General features: G+C 39.1%; 1 protein-coding gene across 3 annotated transcripts in view; it reads right to left on the reverse strand.

The window, feature by feature from the left end:
* The window catches only part of ASAP1 (ArfGAP with SH3 domain, ankyrin repeat and PH domain 1), a 482,413-nt gene that overhangs the window by 4,254 nt on the left and 455,750 nt on the right, over positions 1-22,409 (reverse strand). For all 3 annotated transcript variants that reach the window (XM_027845500.1, XM_027845502.1, XM_027845501.1), the window contains 4 exons: positions 16,114-16,183; positions 13,903-13,961; positions 5,126-5,628; positions 2,983-3,105 (listed from right to left, as the gene is read on the reverse strand). In XM_027845500.1, coding sequence (XP_027701301.1) covers positions 2,983-3,105; positions 5,126-5,628; positions 13,903-13,961; positions 16,114-16,183 — 755 coding nt within the window. The remainder of the gene's footprint in view (positions 1-2,982; positions 3,106-5,125; positions 5,629-13,902; positions 13,962-16,113; positions 16,184-22,409) is intronic.

Raw genomic sequence — 22,409 nt, forward strand, 5'->3', positions numbered from 1 at the left:
GAGAAAACTGAGTCCCAGAGAGGTTAAGTAATTTGCACACAGTCACACAACTAGTAAGTGTCTGGGGTGTGATATGAACCTAAGCCTTCCTGACTCCAAGTCTAATACATTACACCCAGTAAGCCATATTGCCATTTGCTCAAGATTACACATAAAGTCAGTTTTCCAGACTGAGCTAGAACCTAGGTCTCTTGATTTCCAGCCCAGTGCTTCTTCCTCCTACCCTGTGTTCCACAATGGCTTATGGAAGTCTCAACATATGCTGGGTAAACCACTAGCTCAGGGCTTTGTGCCATTCCTTTCTTAGGAATCTAGTTAATGCAAAGAGAAAAGCATTCAGCAACCTGAAAAACAGAAGGGTGGAGGAAAAGGAAATATGGGTGTCCGCTTAAAATAGGAAATCTATCTTGCATTACTCCATATAGGGCGATGGGCAAAATACAGAGACAGATTCATTTTGGGATGTTTCTGAAGGCTGCTTACCTACCTCACAGGGTTGCTGTAAAGAAAATGGCTTAAGAATTATAATGCCTCACATTTATATAGTGTTTTAAGGTCCACAAAGTGCTTTATGCAGATTATCTTATTTGAGCCTCAAGAACCTTTTGTATTTTTGCAGATGAGAAAACTGAGGGCTAGAGAGACAAAATGACTCACCCAGGGTCAAGTGTTGGAGGCAAGGTTTGAAGCCAGGTTTCCTTGATTCTAAGTGTGGAACTCTCTCCATTATGCATAATGAAGGCACTGCCCAGCTTAGCATTCTTGTACCACTGTGTTATCACCTATGTGACATTCATGGCCTTGGCATCAGCTATGAGCTCAGCCTAATGCGGCTTCAGTTTTCTTCTTTGTAAAATGGGAACAACATTAATAGCTTCGAACTTGGCCTCAGACGCTTACTAGCAATGTGACTCTGGGCAAGCCACTTAACCTCTGCCTCAGTTTCCGTAACTATAAAAATGAGGATGATAAGAGCATCTACCTCACAGGGTTGTTGTGAGGATCAAATGAGATATTTTAAAAGTGCTCAGCATGGTTCCTGGCACAGAGTAGATACTTAATAATGCTTGTTCTCTTCCCTCTCAAAGTTTACAAAGCCCTTCTACAGCACTCCTATGAGATAAAATATTTTAGGTCCAACTATACAGATGAGAAAACTCAGGCTTATAGATGGAAAGTGACTTAGTTGGGCCTCAAAACCAAATATCCTAGTTCCAAGTTCACTGTTTTTTAACCTGCACTTTCACTCAACTCAGTTGCTATAAGAAAACTGCTTTGTAAAATACGAGGTGCTATGTTAAACATAAACTGCTACTATTCTTCTTCATACTTATTTGGCTTATTATATATAGAATGTCTGATATGAATGAACTTGGAAATGAATGGCAATGAACAGAAGCAGTTGGATAGGTTCTCCTGAAAACTTGATTTTATATCCTCATCCTGTATTATCTTCTAAGGGACCCTTGCCTAGAGGCACCAGTTTCATCACTTGCAAAAAAATCATTGATTACCCACCCTGCTCCCTTGTGACCTTTCCTCTTTGTAGAGGGGGAAACCACAAACACTCAATTTTGTCAAAAAAGAGGAAGACCACCTAAAAACAACTGAAGGGTACCTTGTCAATAAATGTCAGTAAATTAGTCCCTCCACAAGAGCTTTTTCATACTTTGTTTTGTTTTGTTTTAAAGAGACAAAGCTTGATCTCATGGATAAGTCATCTCAGCTCAGCTGTAATTTTCAACCGATCCACTTGACTCCTCTTCTACCTACAGACATGCTCAAGTCTTCCTCATCCTTCAAGAATCCTCACTTGACTTTCCCAGTCCCTCAAGTTTATTCTCCCTGTATTTCTCATCCTTTTCACAGTCAAATTCCTGGGAAAAAGGTGTCTCTACACATTACCTTTATTTTTTCTCCCCTTAGTCCTCTTCACTTGAAACCAGGCTTCTAACTTCCATACTCATTAAAATGGCTTTCTTCAAAGTCATCCATGATCTTTTAATGGCCAAATCCAATGATCTTCTCTTAGTCTTCATCCTTCTAGATCTTTTGTAGCATTTTAAGGGGCCGACCACTCTCTTTCCTCAAAGGGTTTTTCAGATATTGCTCTCTGGTTTGTTTTCCTACTTGCCTGACTGTACTTTGTCTCCTTTGATGGATCATCATTTGCAGCCCACTCCCTAAGTGGGGGCTGAGTCCTGGGTCCTCTGAGATTCCCTATCTGTATCCTCTTCTCCCAGTGATCTCATTAGCTCCCATCAGTTCAATCAATCAACAAGCATTTATTAAGCACTTCCTTTGTGCTAAGCATTGTGGTAAATGCTGGAGACACAAAAACAGTCCTTGTGCTCAAGGAGTTTACATACTAATAGGGAGAACAACATGCCTAGCACATAGCTTTACATGGGCTTGCTTACTGATTAAAGAACCACCCTGTGCCAAAAGAAACATGTGGTTTCCTGTACAGGCAACACACATATACACATCTGTGCATCACCCTGGACAGAAAGTCTTGCAGTGGTGGAAGGTTTTTATTGGGTATCAGGAGGCTGTCACGTTGCATGGATGAGCAATGAACTGCCTTTTTTGACCATTTTCATAAGAAATGGAACTTGGCACTACAGAAAGTTCTGCTAGGCAGGTGTGAAATTAGATTGCTGGGGAGCACTGGGTTCTTCTTCTACAGGAGTGGTAACTTGCCTCTGGGACCTCTTTCAGGCTTCAAAGACACTACAGTATGGGTAAATGCTATTCTGTGTTTAGCAAATAATCTATCTCACTCACTCTATACAAATTAAAAGCAGGGTGTTTAAGAGGATTCACATGACTTCCCAAATGATGCTCTATGAGATGAATGATGCAACACCAGCAAGTGATAGCAAAACAGGTGTCCAAAGAAAACGACTGCTGCGTATAGAAACAAGAGCAGTTGATATTTCTAAAGCTTTTAACGGGGCCAGGAGACACAGGGACACTTACCCACCACTCTTGGTCTTCTTCACCAGTGACAATAATCACTTCTCCTTCTATGAATGTGAGTTCATCATCATTATCGGCCTGACAGTCATAAATGGTCTTCACTCTCCTCACTTTGTTCTTCCCCTTAAATAAATAAAATGGAGTTTTAGCTGGAAGAACCAGATAAAGAGAGAAATGGAATGTGGTGGTCCATTATCAGTGAACTTGACTCATTGCCTTTTTTTATTCTTGTGAGAAAGTAAACATTGTGGGGGCAGAATCTGGCTTCACCAAAGATATAAAAAACCAAGATAAGTCTGGTTTTTGTACTGTGTCCCTTTCTCCTCCTACCCCCACCACTATGCCCAGTAACATTAGCTTGTTGAAATTATAGAACCATCTAAAAATGCTTCAGGAAAAGATGATGTCGACAGAAATGTGCAACTTCTGCATATTTAATATCAAGCGTTAATGATTTCATAAGTGTCAAGAAAATTGTCTTTACCAGGAAGAAACAGGCTAGTTTAAAACAAGGAAAAGGAAGCAGCTTGCCTATACTCCTTCACTAAGATTTGGAAGGATTTACTGTGCTCTGCTTCATTTTTAGAGTTTTCCATTTTTGATCAATTCTGACTTGGGTTTTTTTTGGGGGTAGGTTTTCTGTCCTCCTATGCATACAGAAACAAGGAAACAGAGAAATCTAAATATGTGTTCTAAATATGGTCCCAGCACATTGGCCAACACAATTTATGGAAAGGAAACCAAGAAAGGAATTCTGTGTGAATTCATAGCATCTACAGAAAGCGGTGAGAGATAACTAGAAGGTCAATTAACAAATAACAATGATGATGATGATGATGATCATAATCATAATACAGTAATAATAAATAACATAGTGTTTTAAGGTTTGTGAAGTGCTTTGCAAGTATCTTGTTTTGTCCCCACAACAACTCTGGGTGGTAGATGCTATATCCGTTGCCATTTTATAGATGAGGAAACTGAGGCTGAGAACCAGTTGAATGACTTGCCCAGGGTCACACAGCTAGTAAGTCTCTGAGACTGTATTTGACCTCAGGTATTCCTGACTCCAGGTTTAGAGCTCTACCCACTATGCCATCTGACTGACTCTTATCTTACATCCCCCATTACAATGAGAACACATCTGGCATTCTAAATCAGTGATCATATTGCCTTGTTTCCCTGCTCACTTCTTTCTTTTAGGTCACTGAAGGGTTTCACTCTCACTTTCTACAGCATTGAAATGTGGTCATAAGCTCTCAATTATATCTGCAGCTGAGAACTTCTTCATCTTTGAACTTAGAAGCACAGATTCTTAAGAGTCAGGAAAGACCTTGAAGGCCACAGAGTCACTGAATTTCAGAGCTGGAAAGGACCTTCTTTTTTGTGAGGCAATGTGGTATAGTACATGGAGCACTGATCTTAGAGTTAGGAATACCTGAATTCAAATTCAGATTCAGATACTTAATAGCTGTGTGACCTTGGGAAAAATCACTTAATCTCTCTGGTTTCATGGCCCTGGTTTCCTCATATCTAAAATGAAAGAGCTGAACTCTATGACCTCTCACGTTCTTTCTAGATCTAAAACTTTATCCCATGCCCTCAGAATCTAGCTGGTTCAATACATATCTGAACAAAACCCCCATTTCTACACTTCACAAGTGGTCCTCCGGCTACAGCTTGGAAAGCTCTAGTGAAGGACAGCCCACTCCTCCCTCCTGAAACCACCCATTCCACTTCTGGATAGTTTTAATTGTTAGGAAGGTTTTCTTAACATCAAACCTAAATATACCCTTTGACAGCTTCTACCACAGCGCCTCCTTTTGCCCTCTAAGGGTAAGGAAAATAAGTCTAATCTTTCCTGTCTAAACTTTCTCCTCTCTTGTGACAAATCAAATCTCTTTTTTCCCTTCAAATACTTGAAAACAGCTACCAGGTTGCCCCACCACGTCTTTTTTCAAGTTCACCACCACCAGATCCTTTAGCCAATCCTCACAGGACATGATTGGAAGAAGCCATTTAGCCTCATCTACACCATGCAAGAACTCACAACATCCCCCAATGAATGGCCAGATAATTTGTCTATATGATTTTGTGCTTCTGTCCCTCCTCTCAACTTTATACCCAGCTTTGGTGATTTACTCACTGTATTAATTTTTCTGGGAAGAGGCACTGGTGTCTCTGGCAGCGTGGGTGTTAGGTCATTGGAATCTTCTGATGCTTGCTTTTGGAGAGTCTCTCGAGACTGGACATTTGGAGAGAGATCCGTAGTGTGGAGTTTCTGATTTACCTCCAAGGGCTGTGTCTTCGGGGAGCTTTCTCCACCTTGAGATTTAGCCAGCAAGTCTCCTAATTGTGGCTTTGGGGGCAGGTCTTTTATTTGTGGTTTTGGAGGTAAGTCTGAGAGTTGTGGCTTGGGTGGCAAATCTCCAAGTTGAGGCTTTGGGGGCAGTTCTCCTGGTTTAGGGGGCAAATCTCCAATCTGAGGTTTAGGGCCCAATTCTGCAGGCTGAGGTTTGGGAGGCAGATCTCCAGGTTGTGGCTTCTGTGGGAGCTCCAGGGGCTGGGGTGATTTCTGAAAGATTTCTGGGGGGACAGTGGATTTATCTATGGAAAGATGATGGCTGGTTTCGATTTTCCTTAATGCCACTGATCAAAGTAAACAACAAACAGAGAATTGGTCTTTTAATATTACATCATACAAGGCAATCCTAATTTCTACCTATCCCATTTATCTTAAAAGGCACCCACACTCTAAATAGCATTTCTCTAAGTTGAGCAATTGGTACTGGGACATCTCCAAAGGGAAGTGAATGTACAAATCCTGACTGAGGTGTGTTTTTTAAAGGTAAAACCCCCGAAGCTTGGAAGGCATCCAGTTGATAATCCAAATGACTTTATAAATAGGTAACAACAAGATGTCCATACTATCTACAGATTTACTGACTGAAATTGAAAATATATATATATTTATATTTTTTTTTAGGCAATTGGGGCTAAGTAACTTGCCCAAGGTCACACAGCTAGTAAGTATCAAGTGTTTGGTCTGAGGCCAGACTTGAACTCAGGTCCTCCTGATTTCAGGGCCGGTGCTCTATCCGTGTGCCACCTAGCTGCCCCTATTTGTTTGTTTTTTCTTTTATTAATTTATTTTGATTTATCAACAATCATTTCCATATGCTTTTGAGTTTAAAATTTTTCTCCCCTTTCTTCTGCGCCACCGTCCCCAAGATGGCACACAATCTGATATAGGCTATACATACACATTCCTATTAAACATATTTTCACATTAGTCATGTAGTAAGTAAGAATTACAACCAATAGGAGGAACCACCAGAAAGAGGAAACAAAACTCAACAGAAGAAAAAAAAAATAGCAAATAGTATGCTTCGATCTGCATTCAAACTCCATAGTTCTTTCTTTGGATGTGGATAGCATTTTCCATCACAAGGCCTTTGGAGATGTCTTGGATCCTAGTATTGCTGGGAAGGGTTAAGTCTATCAATATTAGTCATCGCATAATGTGGCTGTTATTCTGTACAATGTTCTCTTGGTTCTGCTCACTTCACTCAGCATCAGACCATACAAGTATAAAGGTATATTTGTTGACTGATTAGGAGATGATATTGTAAGTTGAGAGACAAGACAAAAACAAAAACAATTCTGTCTATTTCAAACATCTAACTTGTTAATATTTTACCCAATTTGGGTTTTATACTTTGGAATCATGGTTGGTCATTCATTGATCAGAGTTCTTAAGACATTCAAAGTTGTTTTTTTTTTTTTTAAGTATCGTTGTTATTCTATAAATTATTCTGGCAGCTAGGTGGTACAGTGGATAGACTGCAGAGCCTAGAGTCAGGAAGACTCAACTTCCTGAGTTCAAATTTGGCTTCAGACACTTACTAGCTGCGTGACTCTGGGCAAGTCATTTAACCTTGTTTGCCTCAGTTTTCTCATCTGTAAAATGATCTGGAGAAGGAAATGGCAAACCACTCCAGCATCTCTGCTAAAGAAAACTCCAAAAGTGGTCACGAAAAGTTGGATACCACTGAGAAATGAATGAATGAACAACAAATTGTTCTACTTTTGCTCACTTCATTCTGTATTAGTTTATACAAGTTTTTACATTTTGCTCTGAACCCATCCCTTTCATCATTTCTTACGGCACAATAGTACTACATACATTACATTTACATGCCATACTTTCTTCAGCCATTCCCTAATAGATGGGTACTCTTTTAGTTTCCAGTTCTTTGCTACCCAAAAAGAGCTGCTATAAGAATTTTTGTACATGTGGGTCCTTCCTTTCTTTCTTTGGATGGAAAAACCTCTGAGAAGTCCTGGTTGGGGGAAGCAGGGAAGACAGGAGAAAGGAAACTGGATCTATGACTTGATTACTGAATGGAATCTTTAACTACCAGGTGCTGCTTCTGGATAGGCAAGCACCTGGCTCAGGCACTTCTCTGTGGTTCCTATCCCTGGTTCTATTTTCATTCTCCTGACTTGCATAGTCACAACATGCATATCATTCTAGTCATTTGTTACAAGGAATCTGTAGAGGGAAGGTGGAAAGAGAGAAAAACAGACTTTTAAAAATTGGTAAAATAAAAGAAAACATAAAAAAAATGAAGAGAAGAAAGGCCACAAAAGTCAAATAAGCAGGATAGCTTTGAAAGCTACAGGTTGATTTTATGATACACTTACAATGAAAAGCAAGTTGTGTATAATAGAGACTCGCAGTTTTACGTACAATCCTTTTTTCATTCTGTTATGCATATGCAAATGACAATTCTATTTGGTGTTTGATAAGTTCAAAATAAAAACAAAGATTATTTTAAAAAAATTAAACATAGGTAGGAATTCAACAGATAAAGAGAGAAGAAATAGCAAGATGAAGAAAAAATAAAGTTTTTCCTAAAATGGAAGATGAAAGAATGACATTTCCATTCCCCTGAGATTTCTTTGTGTTCTCACTTTTCAAAAATTTATATATTTATTTATTTATTTTTGTGAAACAATTGGGGTCAAGTGACCTGCCCAGGTCACAAAGCTAGTAAGTGTCAAGTGTCTGAGGTTGGATTTGAACTCAGGTCCTCCTGATTCCAAAGCCGGTGCTCTATCCACTGCACCACCTACCTGCCCCTGTCCTCACTTTTCTTAAGGACTGAATTCTGAGTCTAATTCAATTCAATGCACCTAGGATTTAGAAGCCTAATGATGATGATAGTAACAACAACAATAAAAAGTAACTGCTCACATTTTTGTTACTGTTTTCAGATCTACAGAGCAATTTTCTCATAGCAATCCTGTGAGGCAGGTAATATCAGACAGTATTCCCATTTCACAAATGAGAAAACTCTGGTTCAGATGGTGAAGTTAGTTGCTCCAGCATCAGATAACAATAATATTAATAATAATGACACTAAGAACCGTCAAATTTATATAGCACTTTAAAGTTTACCAAGTGCTCTCATGTATATTACATCACTTGAACCTCACAACAACCCTGAGAGGTAAGTACTAAGGGTATTCTTATCTCCATTTTACAGATGATGAAACAGGCTCAAAGAGATTAGAACCTGCCCAGGGTCACACAGGTAATAAGAAATTTCAGTATTCTTTCTATGATAGAATGTTATTTTTAGGAACACTAAAAGGGTTAAAGAGTCCAGGGATATCTTTACCTTATCTACCTATTTCTCTCTTTTTATCTATCTGTATCACCTCTCTGTTTATCTAAAATTTCTGGCATCAAGGAGTTTTCAATTTTTTAAAACAAACATTACTTAATAAAATGCTAATATTATCTTCCTGCCTTATTCCACCTTTCTGATGTTTATAAGTTTTCACCATCTGTTTGAAGAAGAACTCTCTTGTCCACGTCCACCTAAAGGATATTGTTAGCTTTGGGGAAATTGAAGCCAGCAGTCTGGCCTAAAAAGTTCCAGATGTTGTACTGGCTGTATATATTTACATTTTAGGAAAACTTTGTTAAGGTAAGAATCATAGAATCATTCACCAGCTGCACCTAGGTCACCAGCATCAGGAATTCATCTCTTCTGAGAGCCAAAGAATGAACCAAATGTTCTGTCATGATACACACAAAAAGAGACACCTCCCCCCTCCCCTGCTCAAATGAGCTGGGTCTGCAGAATGGTTAACTTTTGTCACCTAGACTTCCAGGACTATTCTTGCTTCTTGATGGCCCCAGTGAAAAGTCTGTTCTGAAAAATCATTCTGAAATTACAAGAGGCCTATCTTTTTGAAGAACCAGGGCAAGTAAAGCAGATGACATATTAGAATGGGGTTACAAAATACTGCTGCAGAAAAGCATACTTTCGATTTCACAAAGTAACTGTAACTTCCTAATTGTAGGGGACTCTTGGTATAAGACAGTTTCTCAGCGGGCAGATCAGAGTCTTCAAAGATAGCTCAATTCAACTGTGCAGAGAGCTATGTTAGGTGCTAGAAATACAAAGACTAAAAACATAGTATCCCCTGTCCTCAAGGAGCTTACATTCTCCTGGGAATATTCGACATTTAGGAGATAACTTGCTCCTTCAAAGGAAAGCTATGGCAAATCTGGACAACACACAGAGGAGTCATCTTGCTGACAAAGATCCATATAGTCAAAGCTATCATTTTTCCAGTGGTAATATATGGCTGTGGGAGTTGGACTATAAGGAAATCTGAGCACTGCAGAATTGACTCTTCCCAATTGTGGTGCTAGAGAAGACTTCAGAGAGTGCCATGGACAGCAAGGAGATCAAATCAGTCAATACTTAAAGAAATTAACTATTCATTAGAAGGACAAATACTGAAGCTGAATTTGGCCATATAATAAGAAGACAGCACTTATTGGAAAAGACTCTGATGCTGGAAAAAACTGAAGGCAAAAGAAGTAGGGGATGGCAGAAGATGAGATGGAGAGTGTCATGGAAGCAATGAACACGAGCTTAGACTTCAGGAGATAGTGGAGGACGGAAGGGCCTGGTGTGTTATGGTCCATGGGGTCATGAAAAGTCAGACACGAATGAGCAAAGGAATAATGCAAAGTCATAAAATGCAATGTAAATGCAAAGTTATAAAAATTATTTCACAAAATATAGAGCTCTAGCAACAGATAATCATGAAAAGTGTTAGGGAGATGCATGAGGCAAATAGATTTTAAATGGTTTGTCCAACATCACGTAGCAAGTAAATGTCAGAGTCTGGATTTGAACCTGGGTTTTTCTTGATTCCAAGCCCAGAATTCTACTGATATGGCATGTTGCCAATTGTGAAGCATATTTTAGAAAAGAAAAGTAACATTAATAACTTTAAATAGCTCATTTGAAGCAAGGATTTAATTTTCTCTCTAAAAATGAATCAAAAGGATGTTAAAAATGAACCAAAAGGATATTAAAATCACAGTGATGATGTGTGGGGTGGAAGAGGGTGGAAAATTGGACAAGCAGTCAGAGCACATAATAGCTTCAGATGTATCTGTACTTAGAATTGAATCTGTAGTCGTAGTGCTAGGTTATAGGGACTGTGACTTCTTTTTTTTTTTTTTTTTTTGCTTTTTGGTGAGGCAATTGGGGTTAAGTGACTTGTCCAGGGTCACACATCTAGTAAGTGTTAAGTGTCTGAACCTAGATTTGAACTCAGGTCCTTCTGACTCCAAGGCCGGAGCTCTATCTACTGCACTACTTAGCTGCCCTGGTACTGTATGTTCTTAAGCTCTTTCTCCTTTTATACTCTGCCTCAGTGGCTCATAGATTTCTATTGCCCACAATACAGTCTAGAAGCTTGAAATCTATTATCTCTTCATCACTTAATGATCTTTGATTTTATCTGTATGGGTGGATCCTTTGACAATGCACACTATGACCCTTCATGAATTACTGTGGCTGAAAAATTCATCACTTGGATCACCTTCTGCTGATAAGCTTGATCTGAAGATACTTCAGCTGAGTTGGACCTGGCACTGTGTTCTGGTAGAAGCCTTCATGCCCTGACTATAGATCATAGGGAAGGGTCCTTTGAGATCACTTTGTTCAATCCTCTTATTCTATACACATGGAAACTGGGGCCCGACGAGGTTAAGTGTCTTGGTCCCTATTCCACTTTCCATAAGAAAGTGACAGAACTAATAATTAAAGAAATGCAAATTGGGGCAGCTAGGTGGTGCAGTGGATAGAGCTCCAGCCTTGGAGTCAGGAGGACCTGAGTTCAAATTCGGCCTCAGACACATGACACTTACTAACTGTGTGACCCTGGGCAAGTCACTTAACCCCAATTGCCTCACCAAAAAAAAAAAAAAAAAAAAAAAAGCAAATTAACTTCGAGATTGATGGAACAGACACAAAAGAGAAACCACAAGCAAGATGTTCATGAGTGAAAGCTTTCCAGCTTCTTTGTAAGGGCAACTTTTTGGATATAGGTAAACATCTAGATAAACACTGGAAGGCTAGGAAGAACACCGTACTTGGAGTCCAGATATTTGGTTTGGCTCTAACACCTGTATGACTCTGAGCAAGTTACTTAATCTGTCTAGGGAAGGTATTTAAATCTCTTTGAGCTTGTTTACTCATCTGTAAAATGGACACTTTAATGCCTATACTACCTACCTACATATCTCACATGTTAGGTATAAGGAAAGCATTTTGCATGACTTAAAAGCATTATATAAATGTGAGCTATTGCTTTTACCATTCATTATTATCATGGGGCAAACAGCTCCTTTTATTTCCACTGAGACAGAGTCAATAGCATTGGCACCTTGTATGTGGTTTTCTTTTGTAGTTCCTTCCTTCCCACACTGCTGAAGTTGGGGCCTACCTGGCTTCTCAAATCACTACAAATTGTTAGAATGTTCTAAGACCAGCACTCCCACAGCACCACTTTCAAAAATGAGACTGGAATGTTACTCTTTCAAATGGAAAATTTGCTCTATAAGGGGAAGACAGTTTGGCAGAGGATTTGACAACCCTCACTCAGTTCAAGATAGAGGTAGCATTTTACGTAGCACCTTCTTTTTTTGGGACAACATGTATACTTATTATACATGGGTAACATTGCCTTGTAAGAAATGTAAATATGGCTACCAAAACAAAAGCCTTTATATCTTTTTTTTAGTGAGACAATTGGGTTAAGTCACATGCTCAGTGTCACACAGCTAGTGAGTGTCAAGTGTCTGAAGCTGGATTTGAACTCAGGTCCTCCTGACTCCAAGGTGGGAGCTCTATCCATTGTGCCACCTAGCTGCCCCAAAAGCCTTTACATCTTAACAGGAAATCCTAACACTTGAGAAAGGGACCAAAATTCAACTGTGAGGGATGATTTGTGTGTGGTTCTAAAACTTAATAATAATAAAAAAAACAACAAACCATTATACTCTTCCTTCTAACTGCCCTATCTTTCTGTCTGCTGATTTCCTACTCATTCATCAAGGCCAAAAGCTACCTCCTCTGAGAAGCCTTTTGAGAATGCTGGACCTTGAGTCAGGAAGACTAGAATTCAGATACTCCCTCTGAAACTCACTGCCTGTGCAACCATAGGCAACTCATTTAACACCATGAGCCTTAGTTTTCCTATTTAAAAAAAAGGAGATAATCCCTATAGTGCCTACCCTGTAGAGCTATTGTGTTACTCAAATAAGAAAATGCATGTAAAGTGCTTTGCAAACTTAAAGGGCCATATAAATGTAAGTCTTGGTTTTTTTTAACCTCTTCTTAATATGTCTGGTTTCATGTCCTCATTCATCCAACAGACATTTATTCAGAGCCTGTGTATAAAATATAATACTAAGTGGAACTGAAGTGATATCCTCATGGAGCTTTTGATGAATGCTCATGTTGGAGTGAGAAGAAAAAAAAAAGCAGGCAGTTGAGAGATATTGTTGGATTAGAGATATTGCTAAGAATTTAGTACCTGACTCAATGCAGGTGAAGAGATACTAAGAAGAGTAAAATTCTAAAGTTTCTAGCCTGGCAAGCTGGGTGAATGCTAGTGCTACTTAAAAAAAAAAAGAAGTAAAAAAGAAGAGTTGATTTTAAGAAAAAATAACCTACGTTCTGTTCTCAGCATGATGAATTTTACCTTACAGTTTGGAAAAAAGAGGTAAACAGAACCATGGATGGCAATATTTGTGCATCCTTCCCCAAACAATTACCTTTTAGTAATTGTGCTGGGATGGCAAGTCAGACAATAAACATTTATTAAGCACCTACTATGCATCAGGCACTGTGCTAAACATTGGGGATATAAATAGGCAAAAGACAATTCCTTACTCTCAAGGAGCTCACAACCAAATGAGGGAGAAAACAAACAAACAAGTATATACAAATAAGCTACGTAAAAGATAAACAGGAAATAATTAAAAGAGAGAAGGCACTAGAATTAAGCGGGACTGGGAAAGGCTTCCCACAGAAGGTGGGATTTTAGTTGGGACTTAAGAGAAGTCAGGGAGGTCAGTAGTCAATGTAGAGGAGGAATAGTGCTGCAGACATGGTGGACAGTTTGAGAAAATGCCCAGAACTGTGAGATGAAGTGTCTATTTGAAGAATATGTGGTAGGGAGTAATGTGTAAGAACAATGGGAAGGTAGTGTGACGATAGGTTATGAAGGGTTTTGAATGCCAAACAGAGCATTTTATATTTGTTCCTGAAGACAACAGGGAGCCACTGGAGTTTGTAAAGAGCGGGTGGTGGGAGGGGGGATTGACATGATTGGACCTGTGCTTTAGGAAAATTACTTTAGTGATTGAATGGAGGATGGATTGGAGTGAGGAGACTGAAGACAAGCAGATCCACTGGCAGGCAGACCCACCAGCAGGCTACAATAATCTAGGTGTGAGGTGATAAGGACGTGTATCACGATGGTAGCAATGTCAGGAGAGAAGGATGATCATACAGACTTGAAAAAGGCAAGCCTTACCTTTTTGAGGTAGTTTCGGAAGAACTCTTGGACCAAGGGCAGTCTTTGCAGAGCCAGTACTGATAAATAAATAAGAATCATTATGACCTCAACCAGTTACAATATTAATAGCGAAGTTATTATTCAAGGATCTCATAGCACTTTACAGACTAACCAATTATACCAATGTTCCTATAATAGAAGACAAGCATAAATCCCTATTTTATGTGGATGGAGAATAACAGGTAGGATTGCAAACAAAAAATAAAGCATCACATCCGGGACCATTTTCCAGAGTTGGTCAAAGGAGTTTAATTTTCCTTTCCTTCCCTTGCTCCCTCCTTCCCTGTCTCTTGGCTAAAGTTGAAATCACCAGGGAATCCCCCAAAGACTAAAGTAGGAGATACTACCCACAAACTCAATAATTAGCATCTAAAGGATCAGGAGCCAATGGTTTAGTGACCTCCATTTTACAGGATGGGGAAACCCTATGCGCAGGCAGTGATAGGGTGGCTCACCCAATGCTGTATAGTAAGGCAGCAATGAAAAGACATTTTCCCCTGGTACCCTGGAACACTACAGACCTTAATTTTTAAAAACACCATAAAACTCTTATTTTTCTTTAATAAAAACGGAATAACCATGTTCGACAGACCTCCTAGGAGCTCGGCAAAAGTTTTAACAAAAGCAAAGAGGATCAGCACTGAAGTTTTTTGGGCCAAAGACCCCTTAAGAATGTTCCATTTAAATAGCCATTTTTGTAGTTCTCCCCTCATGTACAAACTTGAGATTTCTTTTCTGGTCACCTTAACTCTATGCAAAAAAAAAAAATCAGGAAAGAAAGAAAAAAGAAAGAAAGAGCAAGAAGCAGGAAAACCTAGTTGCTTATCTTCCTTCAGACAGCTCTTCCTTGTCTTTACTTCTTGTTCCATGCTGACCCCATTCCTCCCTCTTCCCCTACCATTCACCCCCAGGTCTTAATCTCTCTCTGCACCGCCCCTCCCCCAGCAGCTCACTTGAGAATCATACCACACTCTGAGAAACCATGGAAAAAAAGTCTCTGAGATACAATAATCATGAAAGAAGATTAGCAGTAAATAAACACAGGAAGACAGGAGGATTTTCCTTATAACATTTATGGAGTTTGAACTCATAAAATCTTGCTTAGATTCCTTGGCAAGAAAGCGCGTGCAATATTGATTGATATGTTTTATATGTGCAACATCTGCCCATTGACAAAGCTCTAAAAATAGATCTCTTTGGCTTCTGAAAACCCTCATGAACAATTCCCCAGAAGGTCATGCACTCACAGGGGTCTGGGTCACCCCCTGTGCAAAGGGAGTGAGAGGTCAGTTCTTAGGGGGTGAGCAGGAGGCAAAGATCCTAGAAGCTCATGAATCACCACCAGGCTCTGGTTTACAGACCTCCACAGCTCCAGGGAGGCCAAACTCCACTCTGGGCAGTAGGAACGTCTGGCTCATTAAAAGGGATCCTACACAGGCTCTATTTGAAAGAACCTATATTGGAATAAGGTGGGAGAATAGGAAATGGTAATTCTACTATCTACTCTCCATTAAACAATGGTGAGTAATCCAAATGAAAACCCATGTCCCTGCTTCCCTGTCTCAAAGGTTCCTGTCTCAAAATATACATTTTTGGCAGCTAGCTTTTGAACTAATTCCCCTTTCTGGGCCTCAAGGCACTGAACCAGATGCTCTCTAGAGTATATCCACCTCTAATATTGTATGGTTCTAACAAACACCACTTTTACGGTGCTATGTAACTCACAGGGGTGGGGAACCTGTGGCCTCAAGTGGCCCTCTAAGTCCTTAAGTGAGGCCAGTCTGGATTCAGTCATAGGGCCACATGTGGCCTCAAGACCACAGGTTCCCCACTCCTGAACAGTCTAGACTTTCAAAAGAAAAACTTTTGAATTAGGAGTTTCAAATGCTTTGGAAACCTCCCTGGACGTGTTCTGCTCCTGAGTTCTGTTCCTTCCCTAAACTCCTTCCTGAACAATGGAGTGAATAGAGAGTGATTGCAATATCTTAATCTAATTTGAAAGTCTGAAAATGGTGGTAACAATTTTTTTATATCTACTGGATATTTCATGAAATCTCTTGGCCTCAATTCCTTTATTTGTCAAATGGTATTGGCTCTGGCATGCTATCAATTCCATTAAACACAACTGTATGAAAACAGTAGAATACTGAGTATCAAACATCAACTTACCTTGATTGCTGGGACATTCCTTCAAACTTGTTTGTGGTTTTACTAGAAGATGATGGACCCATGTCATTACCTAAGGAGAAGAAAAACAGTTGTCGGACTATGGCTAACTAGACTGGACTCCTTCTTCCAGAGAGAGAAGCATCATCAACTGGGCAGCCACAGACACAATGCCTGCGTTCAGCCCTTAAACCAAAGTACTTCAGCCAACCCCATATTCACAAAGTGCCTAGGGTCTGCTTTCCCTAGATTGATGCATGTGAAAACATTTCCAGCTTCTTTTTGTGCTCCTGAATATAAAAGAGAGCCAAGCCCAACCACTGCCACCACCCAGACCACACTCATCATTCTGGCCTCCTTGTCCTGTACGCCTTGATTGGGCCACACTGGTCTTTTCCCCATCACTCACTCGTGATAAGCCATCTCTGTCTTCTGGGCCTTTGGCCTGGCTGGGCTACCATGCCTACAACGTACTTTCTCCTTAACTCCACTTCACAGAGGCCCATTCAAGACTCAGCTCAAGTACCACCTTCTGCAAGAAATCTCTCCTGATCCTCACAGCTGCCACTGTCTTCCCTTCTAAATTTATTGATGCTGTTGTTGTTCAGTTGTGTCTGACTCTTTTTGACCTTGTGGACCATATTGTCCATCAAGTGTTTAATTTTTAATTAAAATATTTTCCCATTTATTTTATTTTTAATTTATGGAATAAAACAAGCATTTCCATAACATAGTATAACAAAAAAGGATGACTGTACATGAAAGTGCAAATTATATACAACTTGTTATTCCTTTTAAATATATAATAAAGTTATCATGTAAATTTCTTGTTTTTTTCCCCTTCCCTCCTTTCCCCCCTACCCTAGGGATGGCTACCGTCAGATACAACTATGGCAAAGATACTAAAGTGGTTTGCCATTTCCTTCTCTAGTGGATTAAGGCAAACAGAGGTTAAGTAACTTTCCCAGGGTCACACAGGCCACATTTGAATTCAGGTCTTCCTGACTCCAGGCCCAGCACTCTAACCACTGACCCACCTAGCTACCTCCCTTCTAAACTACTTTGTATCTAGCCACTTTGTGTGTGTGTGTGTTAAATGCTAGCTTTCATTGGTATTTATATATGTACATATATGTACACACATATGTGTATATATATATAAATACCAATGATAGCTAGCATTTCTATAACATTTAAAGTTTGCGAAGTGCTGTACATATATCATCTCATTTGATCCTCACAACAATCCTGGGAGGTAGTAATAATAGTACTATTATTATCCCCATTTTATAGATAAGGAAACTGAGGCAAACATGTTAAATGATGTGTCCAGGGTCACACAGCTAGAAAGAATCTGATGAGGGATTTGAACTCAGATATTCCTGACTCCAAGTACAGCTCTTACCAAGTTTGCTACCTTGCTACCTACATATGTGTATAACTAAAGCTTAAAATCACACTAAAACACACGGGACATTCATAGGGATATGTGTGTGTGTACAGGTGTATATACATATACATATACATACATACATACATATATATACATATATATGTATGAAGGAAAGAAATAAGCATTTAATAAGCACCCACTATGTACCAGGCACTATGCTAGGTACTTTATAAATATTATCTCATTTGATCGTCATAAAAACCCTGGAAGGTATATACTATTATCATCCTTGTTTTACAGATTAGGAAACTGAGGCTGAGGGAGGTTAAGCGATTTGTCCAGGGTCACACAGCTAATGAATATTTGAGACTATATCTGAACTCAGATTTTCTTGATGTCAGGCCCAGTATTCTATCCACAGTGCCATCTCATATAATATGTGTGATATTAAATCATACAGCATAAATATAAGTTCATAAATGCATAAACACAGAGGTTCATAAATATTTGCAGTTTCATGTACAATATTAACCTGTGTGTTTATGCATTTATGAATATGTATATCTACCTATGTCTCTATACATTTATGATTTTTATATCTACATGTCCCATCCCGTTCCGTTCCCCACCCACCACCCCTCTCACCCCCGCTAGCATGAAAGCTCTTTGGGAATAGGGACTATTTCTTTCTTTTTACTTGTATCCCCAGTACCTGGCAGGTAGCAGGTGCTTAATAAATACTTGTTGATTGATTGATTGATGTGTATATACCCTTAGGGGACTCTGTAGTTAAGAGAGTGTGGGGCTGTATTTCTTTGCCTTGAGATCTAGAACTGTACTAAACCACTGATGTAAGAAATTTCATCTTCAAGCAGAAAATGAAAACACAAGGATAGGGGATTTGGCAAATGCAACAGGTAACTTCCTCAGTGTTCTTCATCTATATTTAAATATTACAGTCCAACAACAGTCTGTTTTCTAGCTCCAAGGAGGAAAATATTAAGTATTTTGTTGGGATAAGATTATGACATTGTTTTATGTGTTATTGCAAGTATTTGGGGACGTAGGAAAACATTTTCACATCTACTTAAATAATGTGATATGAAATAATAAATTCTATTAAAAATAAACAATGTGCTATTTTTTGGGTACAGAGTAAGTGTCTTTCCACTAAAGTTGGTGGCTGACTCACAGACTGTCAATTATAGACAAACAGGGAAAAAACACTCATATTTCTATATTGACTTCAAGTACTTCTTCATGACAACCTTGCACATAGTGCAAGGACTGCTCTCTTCTTTTTATAGATGAGAAAACTAAGGCTTCATGAAATTAAATGACTTGGGGAAGGTGATACATAATACAGCTAGCAAGTAGCAGAGCCAAAATTTGAGTCCATTTTCCTTGATTCCAAATCCAGTGTCTAAATCAAGGCAAGTCAATAAGCATTCATTAAGTGGCCACTAAATACCATACATGGTTTAAAGCCCTGGGAATACAAAGGCAAAAACAGCCTCTACTCTCAAGGAGCTCACAAAGAAAACGACATGCAAGCCATCTTATATAAACAAAATATACACATAAGATCAATTGGAGTTAATCTCTGAGGGAAGGCACTATGATTAAGGAGGTCTGGGAAAGACTTCCACTATGTAGTAGGACTTGAACTGGGACTTGATGAAAGTCAGTCATGGTCCTTGCCCCAGGTTGTTTACAATCCAGTTCTACTGTCCTCATTTGAATGTCTTTTTACCCCCATGGCCAGCTGTCCAACACGGACACCCAGCTTCCTTCAGCACCACTTAGCATCTTGGTGGGGCTGGGGTGAGGTGAGGAGGCTTAGAGCTGAGTCACCAGAGGGCTAGGAACTAGGTACTTAGGTAGTATAGTGGACAGAGCACTGGGCTTGTTTGGCATTAGGAAGACCTTAATTCTAATCTGGTCTCAGACACTTACCAGCAAGACTCAACTGCTGTCTGCCTCATTTTCCTCATCTATAAAATGCATAACAATGGTATCTATCTCCCAGGACTGTTGTGAGATTCAAATAGGGCAATATTTGTAAAGCGCTTTGGAAACCTTAAAGTACTGTATAAATCTATTATTGCGGCTGCTGCTATTGTTGCAATAATAACTATTGTTATTATAGTGACTATATCAAAACCAAGAGTAGATTTTGTTCCTTAATCTAGCTGTGAAGATTTAGGATGTTCCTAATAATCTTCAAATATGAATATAAGATCTCTGGATAGGTCACAAGCAAACTTTGTAGGACTTGTGTGAGATGACTGAATTCTAGAATTCTAGCACATCTACCCCTTTGATTTCATAACAAAAATTGCAGTTGCTTCTAGCACAATTCGTATTAACTTATCCTCCTAGACTTCATTTATTTCTAAAAGAAATGACCAAATGGCTATCCTTTAAGAAACTAAAGCATTACACCAGAGAATTGCCAAATCTTATTTCTGTATACTTAATCAAGCAATCTTTGACAATCAAATTCTTGAAGAAACACTGTGCTGGTGGAATAAAGTTAACGAACATGGAAATTCCCTTCCCAAGGGGAAGATTTTCATCAACCAGTGATTGCTAAACAGGTTTTGTAGGAGGCTAGAAGAAAAAAAAAAATCCAATTGATTCCACCCTACTCATACTTGCCAATGACATCTCTATGACCTCCTATTTATACTTACTGGAGCTACCTATAGAGTTCATGTACAAATTCCCAAAGAAACCTAATCTGGCTATTAAAAAGGGGAAAGTGGACTTCATTCAATTTTATTTCACACCCACCTTCTTCATTTCTCTCAGAAGAAGATCTTGGAAGACATGTGCAGCTTTTTTAATGCTCTGGCATTCTGTTGAAACTGGGAAAGCCTATGAAATGGAACTGGAGAGACTTTCTTTGGAGTGGAAATGGATGGTCAAAACACCTGCATTTTCATCCTGGCTCTATCACTATACTATTAGCTGTGTGACTCTGGGCAAGACACTTTACTCCCCTGAGCTTGAAGTTCATGTTTATCAGATCTGGCTGCCACAGACTTCTAGTCTTCACCTATAAACTACTTATTCGAGGAATGAAGCATTAAGCCATATCTCTGTATTGTTTTTTAAACATGGTCTGTGGCTTCCCCTTGAATTTGATTTAACAACAAAATAAAATAAGAATTTAAAAAGAGTCACAGGTAAGGAGACTGAAGTTCAGAGTAGTCAAGACCTGCCCAATCAGTGTTGGCAGACCAGGTACTAGAATTCATATCTCCTTATTTTGTAGCTCAGTGTTCTTCCCTATCACACAATGCTGTTGCCAGATCTAAATCTTTCTTATACCAACGAATATATTACATTTCAAAAGTGGAAGCAAAATGAACTACTGTTCCAAAAAGTATTACTTAAGCTATTTATATTTTTATAAAGGCCCAGAGGCATACTTGGTACCTCTATCAAAAGGTTTGAACTGGATTTCCCCTAAAACAGAGCACAGAATCCAAAAAAACTTTTTTAGGAATGTGCTACTTTCGGGCACTAATGTCTGTAGTAGGAAAAAAAAAAGGTTTGGGATTCTTAACTCAATCTTGCTAGGTAATAATAACAACAATTCATTCATATAGTAATGCTTTTCTCAACAAACAACATAAAAATATCAAATACCATAAATTCATAGAATGTTTTAATTTGTGATATGGATAGATTTCAGGGGGTCCTTATTTGGATGGGAAATTAGTTCCCCCCACTAACCTTTGGCTTCTTTTCTTCTTTTTTTATATTTTGTTTTATTTTGTTTTCAAAAACATTATTTTGAAAAGAGGCCCACAGACTTCACCGACTAACAAAGAGGTCCAAGAGATAAAAAAGATTAAAAACCTCTTCCTTACAGTCCCTTCCAGAGCTCTCTCTCTCTCTCTCTTTCTACCTTGTAAAAGGAATTTTTCATATTTTGAAGGTGTGTATGTGTTTGAGGGTGCATACGTGTATATCTGCTACTGTCTGCCTGCCTGGGGTGGGGAACCTGTGGCCTCAAGGCCACATGTGGCCCCGAGGCCACATGTGGCCCTCTAGGTCCTCAAGTGTGCTCCTTTGATAGAATCCAAACTTAACAGAATAGTCAAAGGGCTGCACTTGAGGACCCAGAGGGCTACCTGTGGCCTCAATGTCAAAGGTTCCCCACCTCTGGCCTATGGCTACATATACCTATTTGTGAATGGTCATATCAGCCCTGTCAAAGTTCAGAAAAACTTCAAAGTCATTCATATCTGCTTGAAAGAGGTTTGTCTTAATCTCCTCTTGTGCTTATGATACTACATTCCATTTGTATATATGTCCTGTTTCCTCACTGGATTTTAAATCTTTGCAGTCCCTCATAATTCTAAGCACACTGCTTAGTATTCAAGTAATTAATAAATGTTTGCTGATTTGAACTACAGGGAGTTTTGAAAAAAGGTTTATCATGAGAGAAATATAGTCCTAGCTCTGTAACAGAGGGTGCTGTTCATGACTAATGTGGAAATGTTTTGCATGACTTCATAATTATAATGGGTATTGTATTTCTTGCCTTCTCAATGGGTAGGGGAGGAGGTAGGGTGAGGGAGAGAATTTGGAAGTGAAAATAAAAGCAAATACACAAACTCAGGGTGGTATTCCTCAGAACAGGCCTTTCTGTGCCTCAATTTTCTGATTTGTAATTTGGACTTATTAATAGGGCTTGAATTACTTGTCTCATGGGGCAATGGTGAAGAAAGCACTTTGTAAATCAAGAAGTATTATGTCCAGGGGAGTACTAGAGGCTGCTCATACCAGTTTTCAAGGGCTGATTATTAAATTTTCAGTGTATTTATACCTTTGAAATCAGCAAAGGCTACAAAATCAGGGCTTGATTTATTATTTTGTTTCTTGTCTAGAC

Source organism: Vombatus ursinus, unplaced genomic scaffold (genome assembly GCF_900497805.2).
Source record: "Vombatus ursinus unplaced genomic scaffold, bare-nosed wombat genome assembly UNPS02014973.1, whole genome shotgun sequence".
Taxonomy (NCBI): domain Eukaryota; kingdom Metazoa; phylum Chordata; class Mammalia; order Diprotodontia; family Vombatidae; genus Vombatus; species Vombatus ursinus.